The 21,850-nt window shown below is 37.9% G+C and overlaps 2 protein-coding genes across 6 annotated transcripts; both read right to left on the bottom strand.

Annotated features, from left to right (window-relative positions):
- Positions 1 to 1,019: 1,019 nt before the first annotated feature.
- On the bottom strand, positions 1,020 to 9,687 carry decr2 (2,4-dienoyl CoA reductase 2, peroxisomal). 5 transcript variants are annotated; one of them, XM_038300911.1, is made up of 10 exons: positions 9,626 to 9,687; positions 6,080 to 6,178; positions 5,904 to 5,972; positions 5,767 to 5,818; positions 5,546 to 5,681; positions 3,666 to 3,790; positions 1,999 to 2,092; positions 1,809 to 1,913; positions 1,498 to 1,686; positions 1,262 to 1,296 (listed from the first exon to the last, which is right to left on the bottom strand). In XM_038300911.1, exons 2-10 carry the CDS (start codon positions 6,175 to 6,177, stop codon positions 1,262 to 1,264), a joined length of 903 nt encoding a protein of 300 aa, XP_038156839.1. In that variant the 5' UTR covers position 6,178; positions 9,626 to 9,687. The 5 variants fall into 5 exon arrangements, with proteins under 5 accessions (XP_038156841.1, XP_038156839.1, XP_038156837.1 ...); XM_038300909.1 differs by having other exon boundaries at positions 6,080 to 6,181; positions 9,458 to 9,683; XM_038300908.1 differs by having other exon boundaries at positions 9,458 to 9,683.
- Positions 9,688 to 12,127: 2,440 nt separating this feature from the next.
- Positions 12,128 to 20,840, bottom strand: LOC119793700 (retinol dehydrogenase 13-like). The gene is made up of 7 exons (XM_038300931.1): positions 20,704 to 20,840; positions 18,955 to 19,073; positions 18,729 to 18,884; positions 18,541 to 18,645; positions 15,929 to 16,141; positions 15,712 to 15,813; positions 12,128 to 13,890 (listed from the first exon to the last, which is right to left on the bottom strand). The coding sequence occupies exons 1-7, from the start codon at positions 20,766 to 20,768 to the stop codon at positions 13,568 to 13,570; spliced, it is 1,083 nt and encodes a 360-aa protein (XP_038156859.1). The 5' UTR covers positions 20,769 to 20,840; the 3' UTR covers positions 12,128 to 13,567.
- Between the last annotated feature and the right edge of the window lie 1,010 nt (positions 20,841 to 21,850).

Here is a 21,850-nt window from a genome sequence, read left to right as displayed (position 1 = left end):
CATTCGTGGCCGTTTTCCTTACGGCAAAGTAACGTGGAGCCCCCTGGAACCGAAATGTGACACAAAAGCCACAGAATCAGTGAAAAGATGCATGTCTTCCTTCTGGTTAACTAACAGTTGGTAATCAGCTAGATTCTGCTTTCTCTTAGGATGTAACTGGATCCTCTAAATAGTTCAAAAATACATATCCTGTTAAGTCTCACTGTATCACTTCTCCATTTCCCAAAATGGAAAAAATATACAAATGTCTGACCACCTTTAAAGAAAGGATGCGCCAAGTTCAGATCTTTAAGCATTGAAATCACAGTTAAAGGTTGAATTAGAAGGTCCTCAAATTATAAAATAGTCAAGATTTAAATATTTGACTAAATTTATTGGATATTCAAGTTTGATTGGTTATTGTTGTTAATGTATAAATAAAAATCAACATCTAATGTTATATATTTACAACATTCTGGCACCCCCTTCTGACTGTTCATTGTACTGCACGTCAAGTAAATAAAATTTTACCTTCTGAAACTGACCTAGCTTCTCACTATTAATCAAGTCATCCTTTTGAAGAAATGTTTACAGGCTTTCTGACAAAGGCTAAAAGTAAAATGGTAATTTCTTTGATTTTGCATTTTACTTTTATAAAGATTCTCCTGATTTACCTTCTTTGCCCAAGTTTAAAGTCCTTCAAACAATAAATCATATCTACTTCTCCAGCATTTTTAATAAAACAAAACAGTCTATTAAAAGTAAGCCAAATGTTAAAATCAAGTGAAATAAAAGTAATTCAGAATGTTCTAAAAAAAACAATCTAACTGGTAAAAAAGGATATCAAAACTTCCCTTATGACGGTTCTATTTAATTTAAGCTTTAATTCTATTTAATTCTAGATTAAATTGATAAGTTAGTAAAATAATAAATTGATTAATTAATACACTTTTTGTTGCTTTAATTAAAAACAATAAGTTTCAGTTATTAACAACCTGAGAAGGATGGGTGGAAAAAAGAATGCTGTCATAAGCAACAACTGGTTAGAAAGGCTTTTATTGATAAGTGCAATAAAAGTGAGGGAAATATTTTACAATACTGTCCACTATGATGTTTATCAACAATTCATTCATTCATTTGTACCATTATGAAATAATATTTATATATTTAATTTGTTTTCTAAATCTAGCAACAGACACCTAAGGCACCTATAGGCTTAATAAACATTTGCTATTGTCCAAAAACAGCATCATTATAATAGAAAGGTCCTGATTTCTCCTGATCACTTGTCCTTCCTTTTTTCTGGTGACCAGTAACCTGTAGGAATACAATAACCATGATTAATAAATATCCCCACTTCTGCTTGCTTGATGCTAAATCAGAGACAGCATCATCAGTCACACTGTTTCTCCACATGGATCTCCAGCTGTACCTCCTCCTACACCCCTGGGCCAGGAGGAGGACAGGAGGACATGAGAGCTCCTGCTCAGAGCTTAGCAGATTTAGAGGAGGCTATACCCAACAGCGCAGAGATGTCATTGGGCGAGGTCAACCACGCCCCGCCATCCGCCACCAGGACGGCCCCGGTCATGTAAGAAGAGGCTCGACTGGCCAGGAAAAGAGTGCAGTGGGCCATCTCTGTCTTGTTGCCAGCTCGCTGCAGAGGAATGGACTGGAAAGAACCTGCAGCCTCTGCACCAGAACCACCTGGGCATTCAGTAAAACATTAAAAGACATTCATAAAATCCCTTCACAAATTACATTTCAATGTAGGGCTTTTAAACTCACTATGATTGAGAAAAATGTATATAAAAGTTTTCAATATTTACCAAGTCGCCGAAAACCCTCAGTACCAGAGATTGGTCCTGGGGCCACAGCATTGACCCTAACTGCACTGGGCCCCCACTCTACAGCCAAGTGTTTGGTCATGGCATCTAAAACACCAGATAAGCAACATCTAGTAATCTGTGTCTGATTTTTAAATAAATGCAGAAAATGATATAAAAGAAAAGCTCTCACCATTTGCAGCTTTGGCAGAGCCAGCATGCACCTGAAGGGCCTGTCCTCGGTACGCCAGCGTGGCAGAGATGTTGACTATGTTACCTCCATGATCCTACACACAGAGGAAAGCATGTTTAACATCACATCAGGGGATCTTCAACTCTTAATCTAATGGTAGCAAAACATTCAACAATTCAAGCTATCTACTGCCCTCTATTGGTGAGAGTGAGAAGTTCATGGAGTCTACCTCAATGACAGTATTCTTTAACATCAAGCCGCAACCTTTGCTGAGATTACCGGTGAGTGAAGATAGAAAACAAAAACAGCGGAAAAAAACTAAAAGTACATAAAAAACCAAAACAAAATAGAAAAAAGGCTAAAAGAAAACAATATTTAAATAACCGCTTTTTTCAAACTATGCAACAGAAAACTGCTGTTTGTAAACTATTGTGATCACAGAAGGTTGCCTGTCAATTTCCTGCATTGTAAAAGCTTTTATTTTATTTTATGCATTTATTAGGGCAGATTCTGACAGATAGACCAGAATAATGTGTTAATAGATTCTTATTTCTGCTCATGGTTATTTACGGCACCAGTTATTTTTATCCATTCTACCTGTTGTGAACCTCATTGAACATTTATATCAGGAGCAGAAAGATAGCACCACATTGTTTATGTGAGATGGAAATATTTTTTAAACAAGGCTTTACAAATAATTGAAAACCAAAATAAATATAATACCTAGTGAAGGGCCGACATTTCAGACTGTTGTCAGCATCCTATATAAGATTAGCATGTATGGAGAATATCTCCATACCTTAACTTTGACATTTCCAAAACGCTTCAAAAATTTTAATACACTTTAAAAATATAAAACAAGAGAACTCTACTTTAGGGCTGAAACAATTAATCGAATTAATTATGATTAATCAATCATTAAAATAATACTCAACTAATAGAGTAATCTATAAACCGTTAGCTGGAGTATAGAAACAAAAATATGCCTTTAGCTAACAGAGTGAGTAGTAACTATACAACAATTGTAAAATAATTAAAAATAAATAAATATATTGCATTTAAGATGAAAAAAACATTTTCTTCTATCCAGAACTCAAGTAGAAATGTCTTTTGTTTTACCCGGTTTAATTTAGTAAAAAAAATCTTCTTTAAGGAACCTTTGGCTATCCGAATGTCAATCGAAAAAATAATCGTCAGATAACTCGATTTCCAAAATAATCATTAGTTGCAGCCCTACTCTGCTTAGCCTTCCTGTTCCCTGCTGAAAACCTTAATCTCTCATGCAGACTGAACAAACAACGTTTTAATGTTCTATACAAAGAACATATATTTTAATATACCTTCTTGGATTTCTTTTTCCCCTGGTTTCACTTTAAACCCCTAACTGCTATACGAGTAAATCATCTAACAATGTTTCCTTTATTTATTATTGTCAGGACTAACATATGTTGTGTTCAATGGACAGACATGATGGGATATTTTAGTTTCCATATCGCTTATTAAGCTGAAAAATCTTCTGATTCCAGTCACTAAACAATTTCCCAAAGCATCTCTTATTAGGTGAAAAAAGGCACATTTATGTATTTTTTATTCTGAAGTATTGAAAATGTTTTTGTTATTATGAAACAATGTGTGAGGCATCAGAAGGAAGGGAGGCAGTCACGTACCTTGAACCACTTCTCATACACCACCTTGCTGGTGTTGAATGTCCCCATGGTGTCTATCTCCATCACAGTTTTGAAAGCATTAAAGGAGAGCGCAGAAGCAGGGCAGAGGAAGTTTCCAGCAGCATCTGTGTTAAGTAACATTTTTTTTACTGTCAGAATAAGGCATTTCAGGTCTTTTAACAATAAAACTAACAGAACATCACACTACTTTGCTTAAATGTTCAAGTAACTTTAAAAGTAGGCATGCAGAAATGAAATTGATGAAAGATTGTGCTGCATTGGTACCCCTCATGATGTGCTATTTGGATCTTTTTATTTGGTGGGAAGATGCCACAGTAAAAAAATGTTTTAGTAAATGTTTACAACCATCCAACAAGTAAAGTCAAGGTTTGTTTGTTTTTTTCTCATGCATACCCTGATTTCACCTTTGCTCGTTTATTAAACAGGTGTTTTGTACCTCAATTCCCTTAATCTGCACAGATGTTAATGGTTGGTTTCAGTTGTCAACCTACTCTGGACCTACTTTTTCTCCATGCAATAATGCTTTTTGCACTGTTTTTCAACCAGCTCCTGTTTTTCTTTTCTTTTTACATCTCTTATTTTTATCTAAACAGGTCTTTTTTTAACGAATACATTATATTTTTGTCCTTTTCTGAATTTTATTTTTCTCTTTTAGTGTATTTCTTAACTTTAAAAATATTGTTCTTAAGTTCTACTTATTTTTGCTACTACCTAATCCCCAGTGGCACAGGTTGAATGCTTAATAGATGACTTCTTGTTTTTGATCAGAGACAGAGGGCAGCTTATTTTTACCTTTAAAGTAGAAGGTCAAGATGTGCAAATACACACATTGATCTTTATTAGTCAGAAAATTGCTACTAGTACCTAAAAGTTCCCGTATCTGCACTTTAAAAAGTCCTAAGTAACTGGGACTATGAAAAACTGAGCTGGATCTTGTGAAGACATGAAGGAAAAATGTGTAGTCCAAAGCTCACTGCTGGAGAACTGCAGGTCAGAGTGGTATCATGGGGTCATTGGGTCTAAACAACCATTAGACCTTAATGGTTAGTTTTATTAACAACCAACAAGAAAATTTTCAGTCCCACTGCTATAAATGTTTACATTCATAAACCAGGAAATAAATATATATAAACCAGATGTAAATCAAATAAGAAACTTCTATGAGTTAGAGTAATAAGACAGGACTCGGGATGATAGGGAGAGATTGTGCAAAGAGGGCAGGTCAAAGATCCCTCTCTCTATGCTCTAACCTGCTAAAACAAGAACAATAAAAGTTTTCCTTTTACCACAATCGGGTTAAACATGAGATTAGGAGTTGACTCTTACTGTGGCAAGTTTCTTTTGTTAAAAAGCAAGTATTTATTTACTATGAACTAATAAAAATGTATAAAATTTTATTTAAACAATAGTCTTGTGATTATGTAATAGTCTTTTGAGGTAACAAAGGTATAATGATAGAAGATATAGGTTCAGATTGGGAAAAATAGGCAAACAAAAACTGTTCAGATGTAAGTTAAGTTAATTTAAGTGCAAAAAGAGGGAGGGGGGTATGAAAAATAAGATTAACTTCTCCATACCTCTTTTCAGACAATTTCGATTAATCGATGTCAGTTCTCTGGCTGTATATACTGACAGGTTTTGTTTATATTTATGTTTAGGTGAATTTAGTAAGTTTGGAAATTGTTTGGTTTTATGTTCAATCCATTTATTGTTGTTTGTCAAATTGTCTAAAATAAATTCCTTTTCATAACTTTACTCTCATTTCTTAGTGAACTCGCTGCACTGCATTAAGATTTGATCAACTTTTGAGAATCTAAGTAGATCTGTCACAATAAGGCAACGCAGGATAAGCTACGAACTGTTGATCAGGACGTCTAAGCGGCCGAACTCTTTCAGCGTCTCATCCACAGCTGCTATGATGCTCTCCGGCTGCCTCACGTCGATACGCATAGGGAGGCAGCGTCGTCCTGACGCAGCCGACAGCTTTACCGCCGCCTAGAAACACATTTTTATCTATTTAACACAAAGCTTTTGGCCCATAGATAAAATTCAAGCAGAAATGTGCAAAGTAGAAGAAAACCTCTTTTAGCTTGTCCAAGTTTCTGCTGGCAATCACTGTATCACAACCATGTCTGTAAGAAGAAAGAAAATAACTTATTGAGACATTGAAGAAACAAATGGGAAAGCCCACATACTGTGAGGACTTTAGTCCTTCACCTCATAAAGATCTCAGCTATACGAAGTCCGATTCCAGATCCGCCTCCGGTGATGAAAGCCACTTGATCTCTAAAACAGAAAACCGACTCTCCATCAGATGGTTTAACAAAACCTCAGCATCTTTCTGAGTGAAGCAAAACAATCAGGACAGTTAACTGCACATTTCAGAAGCTTACTTGAGTAATTCCGGACTGTAGATGTGTGTGTAGGAAGCCAAGCAGTCATCTGAGCTCACATCTTCAGGCAGCTCTTCTCTTTTTCTGAGCTCTGCCATGCTGCTGAAAACAGAGGGAATCTTAACTCATCTCATTAGATGCGAAATCCAGGAGATACGGAAGCTTTCAAAGTATTCACACCCCTCTCAACATTTGATACATTACAAATCAAAATGTTTTAAGATTTTATCCTATAAGATTTTGATGGAGGAAAGAGTTGGGCATTTATCATATCCTTTAGTCATGATAAGTTTCTAGTCAGAATAAGAAATTTGATTAATTAGAATCCATCCATCCATTTTGTTCCGCATTATCCGGGGCCGAGTCGCGGAGGCAGCAGTCTAAGCAGAGATGCCCAGACTTCCCGATCCACACACACCTCCTCCAGCTGTTCTGGGGCGACCCTGAGGTGCCACCAGGCCAGCTCAGAGACATACACCCTCCAGCGTGTTCTGGGCCTTGCACGAGGCCTCCTCCCAATGGGACATGTCTGGAACACCTCCTGAGGGAGGCGACCAGGAGGCATCCGGAACAGATGCCCGACCCACCTCAGCTGGCTCCTTTCAACGTGGAGGAGCAATTAGAATCCATGATGAGTGAAAACTCCACAATCTGGGGGAATGGTCAGCTTGTTTTAACGATGCTTAAAAGGGGTTATTATGAGATGTTAAGTGATATAAATTAAACTTATTTGTTTACCGGTTGTCCTGAAAAAGCTGTATTTCAATGTGTGTATTCTTCAAGAGTAATATTTGTGATTGCAGGGCTACGATTGCTGTGGTAAGCAGACACAGCCACACAGTTACCTAAGAAACTCTGTAAATAAGTTGTTTTTTTATAGTGAGATTTATATCCCCATTCCAATTATTTGGCTTCAGGATAGAGAGCTAAAGAGCAGCTCCATCTCACTGCGAAGCTGAGTCCGACGTGGTTTTTAGTTGTACAGTGTGAGCAGATAGATCCAATGAGAGCGTCCGGCCAAATATACACTCACCGGCCACTTTATTAGGTACACCTGTCCAACTGCTCGTTAACACTTAATTTCTAAGCACCCAATCACATGGCGGCAACTCAGTGCATTTAGGCATGTAGACATGGTCAAGACAATCTCCTGCAGTTCAAACCGAGCATCAGTATGGGGAAGAAAGGTGATTTGAGTGACTTTGAATGTGGCATGATTGTTGGTGCCAGAAGGGCTGGTCTGAGTATTTCAGAAACTGCTGATCTACTGGGATTTTCACGCACAACCATCTCTAGGGTTTACAGAGAATGGTCCGAAAAAGAAAAAACATCCAGTGAGCAGCAGTTCTGTGGGCGGAAATGCCTTGTTGATGCCAGAGGTCAGAGGAGAATGGCCAGACTGGTTGGAGCTGATAGAAGGGCAACAGTGACTCAAATAACCACCCGTTACAACCAAGGTGGGCAGAAGAGCATCTCTGAACGCACAGTACGTCGAACTTTGAGGCAGATGGGCTAGGCTTGTCCCGATCCGATCCACGTATCGGATCGGGACGCCGATATTGGCAAAAAAATGCGTATCGGCAAAGCATGTAAAATGCCGATCCAGTTTTTTTTTTTTTAATCCGGTCCGTATTTTCCAGTTTCGCCGATTGAAACGATCCATTCCACTATTTTGCGCCAGTGTTCCCCTGTTTTGCATTTTTATTAAAACTTACAGTAATACTTGCACCTTTAACTGTTTACGGTTTTACTGTTCACTGTGCAATTTCAGATTGCTATTCGTAATTTTGTCCAGTTTGTGTTTATCTCTTAATAAACAGGTAAGTTTGTTGTTACCAAGCATTGTGTTTTATTCAATCTCACCTAATTTAGCTAGCTAGATGTTATCAAGAGTACTAAAACCCTTTTCAACATGAGTCTTACAACTAAGGCTAAAATACTTTAACTTAAACTTAAATACATGCTCAGATAGGCTGGTATCGGCCAGTATCGGTATCGGATCGGAAGTCCAAAAACAATATCGGTATCGGATCGGAAGTGCAAAAACCTGGATCGGGACATCTCTAAGATGGGCTACAGCAGCAGAAGACCACACCGGGTGCCACTCCTTTCAGCTAAGAACAGGAAACTGAGGCTACAATTTGCACAAGTTCATCGAAATTGGACAATAGAAGATTGGAAAAACGTTGCCTGGTCTGATGAGTCTCGATTTCTGCTGCGACATTCGGATGGTAGGGTCAGAATTTGGCGTCTACAACATGAAAGCATCGATCCATCCTGCCTTGTATCAACGGTTCAGGCTGGTGGTGGTGGTGTCATGGTGTGGGGAATATTTTCTTGGCACTCTTTGGGCCCCTTGGTACCAATTGAGCATCGTTGCAACGCCACAGCCTACCTGAGTATTGTTGCTGACCATGTCCATCCCTTTATGACCACAATGCACCCAACTTCTGATGGCTACTTTCAGCAGGATAATGCGCCATGTCATAAAGCTGGAATCATCTCAGACTGGTTTCTTGAACATGACAATGAGTTCACTCTACTCAAATGGCCTCCACAGTCAGCAGATCTAAATCCAATAGAGCATCTTTGGGATGTGGTGGAACGGGAGATTCGCACCATGGATGTGCAGCCGACAAATCTGCGGCAACTGTGTGATGCCATCATGTCAATATGGACCAAACTCCCTGAGGAATGCTTCCAGCACCTTGTTGAATCTATGCCACGAAGAATTGAGGCAGTTCTGAAGGCAAAAAGGGGTCCAACCCGTTACTAGCATGGGGTACCTAATAAAGTGGCCGGTGAGTGTAAATCGTGAGTTGTGAGCTCACACTGTACGACTAAACCCTGCGGTTTAATCGTACAGTGTGGTTTAGTCGGTGTGAAGGTAGCATAAGGGCGGCCATGGCCACCCCTGGCTCCCCATCTAGCTCTGCCCCTGGTGGCACTTGCTGAAAAGCATTTAGGGAGCTGTGGTTTCAGGGATCAGAGCATAGATTTAGATGATAGAATGGTTCGGTCAAAGTCCAGACCTAAATCCAACTGGTAATCTGTGCAAAGATTAGAAAAAAGTAGAACACAGCAAAGAAGAGAAAAAAATGAGTAAAAGAAAAACAAAAATAACAATGAAGTACACATAAAAAAATTAAAATTGTGTGCATCACCTTAAAATCAGCAACAAATCACAGCTGTTATTATAGAAAATGTGGAAAAGATTTAAAGGGAGAACAATTTGCTGAGGCATTTTATGTCTGTTATTGTATGTAAAGAAGAAAAACCACCAGATCGCACCAATCATTGCAGCAGTTTATCTCCACTGAGAGTTTTTAGAGTAAAAATGTCACAATAAAAGCTAAAAATCAACATATTAAAACTCACACAGCTCCTTTCGGTCCAGACGTTTCTGTCGGTTTAGTTTAAGGAAATACGTGAAACTCTTTTGCTTGTTTTCGGCTTCCAAACAAGCTTTTTTTTTTATTTAACTTAAGTGAATTTAAACAGAACTAAAGCACAACTTGGTCACAAAAAACCTTCACAAAGTCAGACCTCAGGCTCTGCAGGAGCTCCTCCACAACATGGACCTTGGACGTGTTTTCACAGCCTTCCTTCTAATGCATTGTGGGTAATGAAGTTTTTTTTCCTTTAAATTCATACATGTTGATATAACTCCAGCTGATATGTTAAATTGCGTCTAAAACTAAAAAAAAACAACCACAAAAAATACAAAATAAAGTCAACTAACGCTTGTTAGCATAAATGATTTAAAAACTGAAACAGTTCAGCAGAACTGCAATTAATAATCATAAAAAAATAAGATTTTTGGACATTTAGGCGTATCTAGTTGATTTAAAACCAAATGAAAACCAATACGTTGTGTGTTTCTACTAAAGAAAAAAAAAAGATTAAATGTAAAAACATTAGAAAAACAATTTTTTTTTTATTACAGAATTGTCTCAGTATTTGTTTTGGGCCTTTTTTCATGAATTACTGGAAGAATGCAAAGCAGTATGGGGTTTATTAGCCTGTGGTTCGGCTGAAGTGTAATAGAACCCCAAGTTGTCTTAAAAATGGACTTGATGTTGTCTGGATTGCTGATTCTGCTGTTTGTTATCTTTCTGTTGACAAAACCTCATAGATTCCCTATGGAGTTAAGGTTAAGCCAAGATACAGCGATTTCCTGATATAGTGATTTTTGAACATGGTTCCACAAATCATCATGGTCAATGGAGACGTCATACTGCAGCTGATGAAATTCGGATGTGACGGCTGCAGCTCATGGATCCACCTATATGTGTGGTGGCTCTTGAAGCCCCTGAATTGGCTTTGCTTCTTAAACCTCAAAATGATGCATTTTATCCATGCACCTTTTTTCCCCCTATTTTCCTCCAGAGAATGACTTAATAGGACGAACTTGTGAAAAATGCATGCAATTTCTTGCAGAGATTATAGATTTAAAAAGTGTTTCGTCTGAATTATTCAGAGAGCTGCTGAGAGATTGAGTCTGAAAATATTGCCAAGTCCAGATGTAAGAAGCTGACAAAAGCATTTATAGGATAAACTAAGTATTTTAAATGTATTCATTTTGTTTATTAGTTAAATTGCATTGATTAGTTTAAAGGTTCTGGAGTCGATTATCATGGTCAAATATTATAAAAATATTATAACCTGATTAGAATGGTACATCTCTGAGATAACCTTTACCTGTCCTGTCACATTAAATTAGGTCTGTGGAAACTGTTGAACCTTCTGCTGAATTTGTAATAAAACAGCAAAATGAGGCAAAACAGAATCATGTTTATTGCTGAAAAATATTAGAATAAAGTTACATTGTATCATCAAACAAATCACAAAAACACTGGGTCGATGGAAGAAAGCAAACTTAGTAACAGTGTCCTCCATCTCCAGTAATAACCAACTTCCGTCATGGCACCAGAGAGGGTCTCCACCTGTAAACCGACACCGAACCAAACAATTCTGAGTTTACAGTTACCCGGTCGATGCCCATCAGTCTGCATTAGTGCAATGATCCATATTGATCTGTGCTTTGGGAGTTACCACTGGGAGGAAAAAAAAATAGCTCCATGCAATGGATATCTGGGATAATCTGTTCAAGGATGTGAGCAGCTGCATGTCTGAGAGGTTCTGGGTTGGAAGATGAGTGCCTCTGTAAATGGATTTATTCTATTAAAATTCATCCTGAGCAGAAGTGCTCATCAGTTTGTGCACTTTAAGGTCTTGAACTCAGACAGATTTGTTGGACAGCCTCTCTCCATGTTAGACGTCCATTTCTTTAGCCTTTTTAAGTCTCCTTTGCCCCCTATCTGCCATGATGGATTTCAAACAGTCAGTCATCTTTAGATGCATGTTGAATAGCCCACTTAAATAATTATCTAAAAAAAATGATCAAAGTAAAAAGGCATGTCATTTAAGCCAAAAAAAGGAAAAAAATTTAGGCATTTAAAGTTTCATGCAATCTATTTCCAAGTATGAGAAATTAATGTTTTGCAGACAGGTGGCGCTGTAGGCCAACGCTATTTTATTGAATCTGTACAGAAACTGGCTTTGCATGCAAATATAGTACAGAATGAGACTCTGAAACACAATATTCACCTTCTTTAAGTTTGTTCAGACACATTTATTTGAAGAAGAAACCTTTATAGTAATACAATCTAAACCAGGGGTCTACAACCTGCGGCTCCAGAGCTGCATGTGGCCCTTTGGACCCTCCACACTGGCTCTTAAAAGTGGCTAAAAAAATTATATAAACAACTCATTAATGTACTGTGATAACAAACACCAGTCTTAGAAGCTTTGTAAATATTTTAATTGAATTTTCATCACAGAATGACATTAAAAGAACCACAAATATGTTTTAGAGCTATTTGCCTTTTAATTAGCTTTGAACTTGTTTTTATAGTATATATATATATATATATATATATATATATATATATATATATATATATATATATATATATATTTTTTTTTTTTTTTTTTTTTTTTTTTTACATCAAATAATCCCTATAGAAGAAAAATCCATGCTTCATCTTTTTTCATTTTTAAAAGCTAAAAATACAAATAAACTGTTGTTTGTTTAGATGGAAACAGATTTCTTTTGGCAGATATTTATTTACAATAGGCTGTTTTTATTAAAATATCCTGTAAAACATTACGTCTCTAAATGACTTTTACCGGATTCAGGACAAAATGACTCTTTGGTGGTGAATAGGTTGCATACTCATGGTCTGATTGATGATTTAATGAGAGCAATAAAAAAAAAATAATAAAATAAAATGAAATGTGAGTTATGCTTCAGTGGAGTGAGTTAACTGCAGATATATAAACTAATGGTATAAGATATCTCAATTTGTGTAATTCCTTAGAAAGGAAAATATATATAAATATATAAATAAGACCTCTCCACCCTTTGTAGTCCTGTTTAATACACAAAAATATATAAATGAAAGAGAAAACTGTAGTACAATAATACTACCAATGCTTTAGTAAAAATTGTCTATTGTTCATGGAGGTGACAATGTGGTCAGACATAGCCTCAAACAGAAGCGCATGATGCAATCCTCTGCATAAAAGAGGCAAAAATGTTACAAAAATCCAGCTGCTAAAATTTGAACGGTTCACAGATTCAGTTACTGAGACTTTTAGCGTTGATAACAGAAAATATGGGAAGATGCTGAAGGCAGCAACTTTACATATATATAAAACCTCTAGTTTCATACCAACACTTTACACTAGAGAGTCCTTCATACAGTGATTGGAGGAGCAGTAGGACACTTGAGGATAAGGTGCCCTGCTCAGCTGCACACCACGATGTGGCAGCAGGAGGCTACAATCTAAACAGCTGAAAAGACATCTAGTAATGTTTACCTCTGGGCCACTGTCGCTCATACATGTGCAAAAAAAGGAAGTACATGTCATATAAACCCTTTTTCCCCACTGTTGGAGTGTTTAGTTCATCACAAACTATTCCATATTTGGATTGAGGGATTTTCTTTTTTTTAGATTTGTTGATCAATTTAAATCACATTAAGAATGAGATCATTGATATCTTTGAGCAACAAGGTGTTCTTCTATTGCATAAAAATCCAACCTTCCTCCCATGATAGTGATGGAAGTTATTCAAGATATCTGGCTTTTATTTCCTTATGAAGCCAGAATGTCTTTATTTAATAAATGTTTCATAAGCTGAGTCAGTTTTTACCAGCTTTATGCTTCTTAATTCTCTGCTACAAAAAGATTGAGAAAACACAATCAGAGGAAGTACTGATCTAAATCCCTGAGTTTACGTCTGGAATCAACATTGGATTGTTTTTGTCTTTTTATTGAGTTTATATGTCCAAGTATTTTAAGTATTCCTTCTGTGAAACAAAGGGCCATCTTTACACACAGATATTAACATCCTCAGAGAGAAAAGTGTTCATATGTCAGAAAGTGGGTCCAGATCGATTATCCCCTGAAGCTGAAGCAGAGCTAAGATCCAACAGTACTGACGTCCTGCTCTAGTTTCTGCCCCAGTGTCTGTGCTGAATCTGTCAGCCCGGCTTTGCTTTGTCTGTCCACCGATGGCTTTGCCTCGCATGGCTGTCCACTTTCCTGCAGGCCCACCAGCCTGCTGCTGACCTCCCACAACCTACGAGCCGCCTCATCATCGAGGGCCTGGGGTGCCGGTTCCTTTTCAGTCATCACATCGTAGTACTGCCCCGTCACACCCTCCATTTCCTCAGCCACGGCCAGAAAGACGCTGGGCTGAGCGCCCAGCTCTGGACTCTTTACCAGCAAAGAGAAGAAGGGGCCTGTGAAGGACATCAGAGGGTTACAATCACTTCAATAGTATCCAAACACCCTTTAGCTTTTCAAATCTGTACCTTAAAGTTACAAATTATAGCAGATTTTATTAGAATTGGACACAGTTTAACACAAAGTGGTTCAGACTTGTAAAGAAGTAAAATATTTTTTTTTAATCTCCTTGCAGATAGTAGATTATCCTTAAACGGAAAATAAAAAAGGCCCATATTAACGTAGGAGGGACTGCAAAGAGCAACGGCTGAGGCGGCGTGATTCAGCGACAGGAAAACCAATAACTACACAAATTTGTTCTTTAATACAGAGTGGGGGGGGGGGGGGGGGGTAATTGCAGGGAGCACTAAATACATGAACCTTTACATATGTGTTCTAAACACAGCATTTTTCATGCTAAACTTTGTGCCACCCTGAACACACCATCGGCGATGGCAGCATCATGCATGAAGGACAGGATTCCTACAGAGTTTATGGGAAAATGGATAACGCTAAATCAACAATGAAAATGACCTGTTAAGAGCTGCAGAAAACAGGAGACAGGGGCAACTTGCAGCAGAACCACTGTAAACATACGGCCAGAGATACACTGCAAGGTTTACACTAGAGATGAAACAATTCATTGGATTAATCGTGATTAATCGATTATTTTAATAATCATCAACTAATTTAGTATTTGATTTATCGTTAACTAGAGTATAGAGACTCTAAAACCTTCCTTTAGCTGAGAGAGCAACCCACTTAGAGCAAAAAAAAGTTAAGATTTGCATTTAAGATAAAAATCTTATTCGTCTATCCACATGATATGTTTCACCTGGTTTAATTTTTCAAAATGTCTTCTTTAAGGAACCTTTTTATATTCGATTATGTCATGGTCTTGGTTCTGTTGTGCTTTACTTTGCTCCTTGTTTTCTAGTTTTATTGGTTTAATTCCTATTTTGTTGTAGTTTCTAGATTTATGTCCTCAGGTTTTTCTGTTTTCCTCTGTTGCCCTCTTGTGTGTGTTCCTTTCCCCTTGGCTCCCTCGTTGTCTTCTCACACCTGCTCCTTGTCAGCTCGTTAGCCCTGCCTTTGTCTCAGTCAGCTACATATATTCTCCCTCTGCTCTCACTCTTTGTTGGTTCCTTGTCGTTGCTGGATCTCAATGCTGTTTTTGTCCTACCTCGTCTCTCCCTGGCTCCTCGTGATTATTTTCCCCTGATGTCTCCATGGTTCTGGTTGGGTTTACATTAGTAGATGGTTTTTTTGGATTCCTGCCTTTGCTTACTGTTTTTTCCCCATTAAACTGCAAGAAATATCCTCAGCGTCCCTGCACTTGGGTCCTCAAACCACAACCAAACCTGGACAGATTATTGATTGATCAATAAATAAATCGACAGATTTATCAATTTGGAAATTAATCAGTTGCAGCCCTAGTTTATATTACAACAGACTTAGGGGTTAGAACGGTTTATTGATCTGACAATATGAAGCGCTTTTTTAGATCTTTAAATGCATTTGTTTGCACTACATTCTATTTAGGGGTATCAGACTAAAGAGGTCTAAAAACAAATGCATGGTACATATCAGAAAGTTTTCTACAAAAAAAAAAAAAAAAAAAAAACATTTTGATAGTCGTTGCAGTTTTTTTACCTAAATAAAATCTCTATCACTAAATAAAGTAAACATGGTTTTAGAGTTCTGCTTTTGCAGTTCCAAACATTAGAGGAACTACCTGTCAAACCTTCAAATCAGAGTCTATACAGCCTGAGTGAGCTGTTAATATGAATCAGAAGAGAATTCACCATCTTATCTACATAAGTTCAGTAATGACTCACTGAGCACAGAGCTGGAGAACTGTGATTGGTGCAGACCGGTGTGTCTCCCGAGCTCCGTGGCTACGACTCCTGGGTGTACAGCATTCACGGTCACTCTGGTGCCTGTTGCAGGTACACGCATACAAACCAGCATTTAGGACAATGCATTCTACAGCTGATCACCAGCAGGACAGCAGGCCCAACTCCCTCCCACACATGCAGCAGCTCGCAGACTCGCCTTCTAACCGCTTGGCGAGCTCCCTGGTGAACAGAACATTGGCGAGCTTGCTCTGACAGTACGCCTGCTTCGTGTCGAACTTCTTCTTCTCCCAGTTCAGGTCATTGAAGTCGATCTTTCCAACGATGTGGGCGAGCGAGGCCAGGTTGATCACTCTGCTGGGGGCCGACTCTTTCAGCTTCTCCAGCAGGAGGTTTGTCAATAAGAAGTGGCCTGGAGGAAGTCTAAAGGTTAGGAGTGAGCAGAAATCTTTAGGCTCTTTCTTACAGTTTTCAGTGCTTTGCAAAAGTAATCTTACCACATAAATATTTCAATTAGTTTCAGAAATTCATATTGATGATTTCTATTGAATAAGTAGTGTAGCATGCACTTATGCTAAGACTACTTAACACTGATGTGCTTAAATAAAACTGAGTCACCCACACAGCAGTTCTCAATAACACACCATCCCAATAGTGAAACAGCAGCATCATGCTGTGGAGATGCTTAACCAGGAGCAGGTTTTAGCTTGATAGGAAGATGGATAGAAGTAAATCCATTATAATCCTGGAAGAAAATCTGTTGGATGTAGCAGAAGACTCGCAGCTGATTGACCTCCACAGCCAGGGCTACAACCTGATGAGTTAGATCAGTGGATCTCAGATGGTTTTTTGGAGTTTATAAAGCACTAGTGGCTTGTTTTTCTGACAGTAGGCTGACAGGAAAGGGGCTATGAGAGAGGGGGAGAGACATGCGGCAAAGGACCACAGACTGGATTCAAACCCGGGTCAGCCGCGTCAAGGACTAAGGCCTCCGCACATGGGTCGTGCGCACCACTGCGCCACCAGCACTCCCCTCAGATGGTTTTTATCAAGTAAAATCTGAATTTTAACTTTCAAAATGCCACCAAAGTGTGAGAGTGAGATTATTTCAAAACTGCACAAAAACAGAAGCTGCTTTTTTCATTTTTTTTAACCCCTAGAAATTAAGAAAAAAATAAATAAATCAACATCCTCCACTGGATTTCCCTTTTAAGCTTTTGTAGCAATCTGCACTGTTATCACAAGCAGGCTCGACCCTACAATTCACCTGCTTTACATGATGAAAACAGAGTACCATTTAAAGTGAACAAAGGTCCCCTAGTGGTACTTGTATCACAGCCTTGGGTCTAGAGATCAAAGCATATTCATCATTTTCACGTGATGAAGCAGCCCAGTCAAATCCCAGAACTAAATCTGATTAAGAATCTGAGCCAAGACTAAAAGTTAATATCCTCAGGTCCTCTCTACTCCCATCTGCGGAATGATGGGAGTAGAGAGGATAAACTCCAGTCTTCCAGAAAGGCTGAGAGTCGATGCTATACAGACATCAAGAGTTTAAAAAAAATGGCTTCCACGCATAGCATTCTGGGAGAGGGAGCCCTAAAAAGTGAGCACCAAAACAATGCAGCACCCTGATGCAGGTACAAAGCGCCTCAGTTCACTGGATGAGGAACGCTTAGTTCCCCTCTCAAAAGGTTCCAGTTAAAACATATTTGGAAAAAGTTAACCTAAAACCAAGTTTGTGTTTACTGTGTTACATTATTTTGTGAATTTAAAAATTGGCAAACTCGAGCTTTAATTTGTAATATTCATAATCAAGTTTTAGTAAACATTTGTGCACAGACTTAAGTTGTAACTGTGCTATGAAGCAGCTTTATTATATTTTCCCATGTAATATAGGCAAAAACAACAAGTTGCATTCCTAATATTAAGTGCATGACCAGTTTTTTCTGTTACTTAGAAACAGGATTTGGACATCAAAACGGCATCGTTACTGGATGCACAAACAGCAGTGAAAAGTTTAACAAAGCTGAAATCTTCCGTCATAATCTCCTTGTCCACAATTCTTTTGAACTCATAATTTAAGTTAAAAAAACAAACAAAAGACACAATTCACACAATTTTCAGAGGCATGGGACAGTATCGGGTTTTGCAGGCCAACGACCTAAACGACTCCATATTACTAAGGGGTAGACCTGTTTTTAGGTTCAATTTGCATGTTTTGGCTTTTGTTTGGGCTACTATATAAGCCGGGAACTCAAACGCTACTCCAGACATTTTGAATTGAGGAAGCTTTCTGGATGGGAAGCGAAATATCTTCAAACTGGGAAAACAAAGTCCAGTGGTTCGTTGTTTAACTTTTTTGGGAAGACACAATTCTTACATTTCAAATTATACGCTTAATGATTCCTTTTTATCAAAGTTGGCCATTGTAATCAAAAAATATGGTGCTTACTTTTTAGGGCCTGCCGTCCCAGAATGCAATGAGCAGCAGCCATGTTTGTAACTCTTGATGCGTGCATCTAGAGGGGTTGAATTTAAATGCAAGCCACACTTTTCAGAATAGTTGTAGTAAAATAAAGTCTGGAAATCCATTTCTCCTTTTCTCACCACTTAGGAATTAGCCAACACTGTGTGTTTATATGTCACATAAAATACAAAAACCTTTGAGCTTAAACTTGTTTCCTTCTGTTTTATCGGACTGGGTTGGCATGGCAGCAGTCTCAGCGCAGAAATTTAATATAATTGAATTTGAAAATGTTAAAACCTTAGCAAAGCACTGTGGGAGCTGATCTGAGTCAGGCAAAGTACCTAAATGATTAACCCCGAACTGTATGTCAAAGCCGTCCTCCGTCTTCCCCGCTGGACACCTCATGACTCCTGCATTGTTTATCAGTATGTCCACCCGCTTCTCCTCTGCAGTAAAATAAAAAATAAATATATATTTAACCATTTATAATAAAGTTTGGCTTATTCTCCAGTATATGCATCTCCAGCACCTTGGTTTATTTTCTCTGCAAACTCTCGGATGGACTTCATGGAGGCCAGGTCCAGGTGACAAGCATAAACATGAGGGTTCAGAGTTTTTCCTCGGATCTCTTTCGCTGCCGTTTCACACTTCTCCATGTCACGGCATCCCATAATGATACGACCCCCTGATGATGCAGGATACAGAGCGTCAGGAAACAAAAAAATATAAAAGGCAGAGAAGAACTGTCACCAGACCTCTTGTGGCAAGTTCCTGAGCCGTCGCCTTTCCGATGCCCGTGTTAGCTCCTGTTATCACTACTGTCTTTCCTTTGATTGTAGCCTTACTGGGACAACGGCCTCCTGTCACATGGTTTCTGTAAAATGAATTAAAATGTCAAATGAATGTAAAAAATATGGTGCTTTTTTCTTTTTTTTACAGTCAACCTGGTCAGTGTTGACTGTAAGGTTGCATCAAATCAAGGACATTCCTGGAAAAAAGAAAAACCTGCTAGAGGCTTCATAAGACCTGGGACTGGGGTGGAAGACAACCACACTACAAATATAGCCAAAACTACTACACTACAAAAATATACAGAAAAACAATGGAATGGTTTAGATGAAAAAATATGAATGTGTTAGAAAGACACAGTCAAAGCCCAAATATACACTTCAGTAAGAATTTGTTTCAAATCTTATTGGATCTGCAGCCGATCAGATGAAACTGGAACTAATTAAAAAGACAAATGGCAAAAAAAAAATCCTATTCAATATGTCTGGATCTCGCAGAAATAATCCCTAAAAAGCTGCAATTCAAATTTCAATGAAAAGTGACAAGTTGGCAGAAAATCATAATTTAATTGCATCATTCACCTCCATATTTTCTATTGTTCTGTGTTGGCTAACACAGAAAGGTTGGACGTTGTAATAAAACATTAGAAACGTTAGAAAATAACTGAAGTCTTAAAGCTGAGGTGCAGCACCTCAGAAACAGCTCTTTGATCAAAGCCTGATATACAACAAGTAGTTTGTTTCTCATCAATTTTAGCCTACTTCATGTTGTCAGACAGGTTCTGTTAGAGGGCTTTATTGATCCTATAATTATGGAAGAGGATTAAGGGCATTGAAAAAAAAGGTTAACTGATTTTTAAATATTATTTCAGGTTAATATGGGAAAAAATTCTGAATTCTTTTTTTTCTAAGAATTCTGACTTTAATCTCAGAATTTTGGATTTTAATGTAGATGGGCACCATAAGTGGGAGCACTCAGCTTCACAGAGAAAGATGTGAGTTGTTTGGGAGGGCCATTAACACATTGGTGGAAAATGACAAAATGAGTCAACTTTTTACGAGCACCAGGGGTCCCTGGTGATGCTATTTCATTAATGGAAGAGGAAAAGGTGATTGAAACAAGAGAGCTAATCTCTAAAACAGACATGGCTACAGCTTGATATGTTTGTTAGCTGTCAGAATTCAGTCAGAACTCTGGGATTAAAATCAGAATTCTGAGAAAAAAAAGTCAGAATTCTGAGAAAATTCAGAATTCTGAGAAAAAAGTTACAATTCTAAGAAAAATCAGAATTCTCAGATTAAAGTCAGAATTCTGAGAAAAAAAGGAGAATTCTCAGATTTTAGTCAGAATTCTGACTTTTTTCCTTATATTATACAGAAATAAATTTTAAAAACTTTAATTTTTTCGTCGTTGGCCCTTATCCTCTTCCGTATAAAATATGGTAACTAACAATGAAACCTTTTTTTCTTTACAGGATAGTATCTTTAAAACATGCTTTTGATATCCGGCGTTATTAAAAATAGAATAATTGAAAGATAAAGAGCTGGTGCTTAAAGGGGCAAGAACATACTAAAACAATGAGCAAAAGAACAACAGTCTAAAGGGAACTTCTGCATATATCAGTCTATCAGCTACAGATGTGGCAGCCTACATTATGTGTATATTGATTCCATCCACTCCTTACTCTAACAGACACATTATTATGAGTTACTCACTTAAGTAAAACAGCGCATCCGGCCACTGTTCCGAACACAGAAACCGGTAAAATAAATCTACTCATTGCTGCGGAAAAAATCCCTTAAAACTTAAATACATAACGCAGCCGCAAGGTTACAGTCGCACAGTTTCTACGTCATCAGCGAGCCCTAACAGTGGCCTTCTGGGAAACGTAGTCCTCCTAACTTGAAACTTCACATTGGCTGATGGGGCATTTGGATTCAGGATTTTGTTGAAAGTCTTTTAAGTAATGTACGGAAGAGATTAGGAGCACTGAAAAAAATAAAAAAAGTTAACTGATTTTTAAATGTTATTTCAGTTTAATATGGTAAAAAAGTCAGAATGGGCTCTATGCACAGCTCCACTACTTCCTGAATTTAAGGCAGCTCCTTTGTTTCCTGTCTTTCATTACTGGACGAACTGATTAATCCAGGTGTGTCTGGCCAGTTACTTAGGTCATACACACCTGGATTAATCAGTGCATCCAATCATGAAAGACAGGAAACAAAGGAGCTGCCTTAAATTCAGGAAGTAGTGGAGCTGTGCATAGAGCCTATTCTGACTTGTTCTCAGAATTCTGACTGAATTCCGACAAATAACAAACATGTTAGAATCAAGCTGTAGCCATGTCTGTTTTAGAGACTACAGTAACTCTCTCTTTTTAATGACCTTTTGTTCTTGCATTAATGAAATGGCATCACCCTGGACCCCTTGGGCATGTAAAAAGTTGACTCATTTTGTCATTTTTCACCAATGTGTTACTGGCCCTTCCAAACAACTCACATCTTTGTCAGTGAAGCTGAGTGCTCCCACTTATGGTGCCCATCTATATTAAGATCCAAAATTCTGAGATTAAAGTCAGAATTCTGACATTTTTCTCATATTATACTGAAATAAAATGTAAAAATCAGTTAACTTTTTTCGTTTTTTTCAGTGGCCCTAACGCTCTTCCGTAGTAATGAGACATAAGATCAGGTTTAAATATTTAGAACCTCAGAATTTTTAGTTTTGATTCATTAAATATCTCTATAGGAGAGAAACACTAAAAAAAGTGGGGCCAAACTATGGTGGGCAGATTGGGACTGCTGCTAGTCCACAAGTGTAAAATCATACAAAACAATACAAAAGCACTATAGAGTGAATATT

The sequence above is a fragment of the Cyprinodon tularosa genome, unplaced genomic scaffold (genome assembly GCF_016077235.1).
Source record: "Cyprinodon tularosa strain WSP-4 unplaced genomic scaffold, ASM1607723v1 ctg46, whole genome shotgun sequence".
Classification (NCBI taxonomy): domain Eukaryota; kingdom Metazoa; phylum Chordata; class Actinopteri; order Cyprinodontiformes; family Cyprinodontidae; genus Cyprinodon; species Cyprinodon tularosa.
This window is presented reverse-complemented; position numbering and strand designations above follow the sequence as displayed.

Coding starts and splice junctions, on each gene's coding strand:
- decr2 (XM_038300911.1), bottom strand. CDS start 6,177: ATGGCAGAGCTCAGAAAAAGAGAAGAGCTGCCTGAAGATGTGAGCTCA. Junction 2,093..3,665: donor TGTATGAGAAGTGGTTCAAG/GTACGTGACTGC, acceptor CTCTGTGTGTAG/GATCATGGAGGTAACATAGT. Junction 1,297..1,497: donor TGACATCTCTGCGCTGTTGG/GTATAGCCTCCT, acceptor GTATTCCTACAG/GTTACTGGTCACCAGAAAAA.
- LOC119793700 (XM_038300931.1), bottom strand. CDS start 20,768: ATGAGTAGATTTATTTTACCGGTTTCTGTGTTCGGAACAGTGGCCGGA. Junction 19,074..20,703: donor GGATGCGCTGTTTTACTTAA/GTGAGTAACTCA, acceptor TTCATTTTACAG/AAACCATGTGACAGGAGGCC. Junction 18,885..18,954: donor TCAGGAACTTGCCACAAGAG/GTCTGGTGACAG, acceptor CTGCATCATCAG/GGGGTCGTATCATTATGGGA.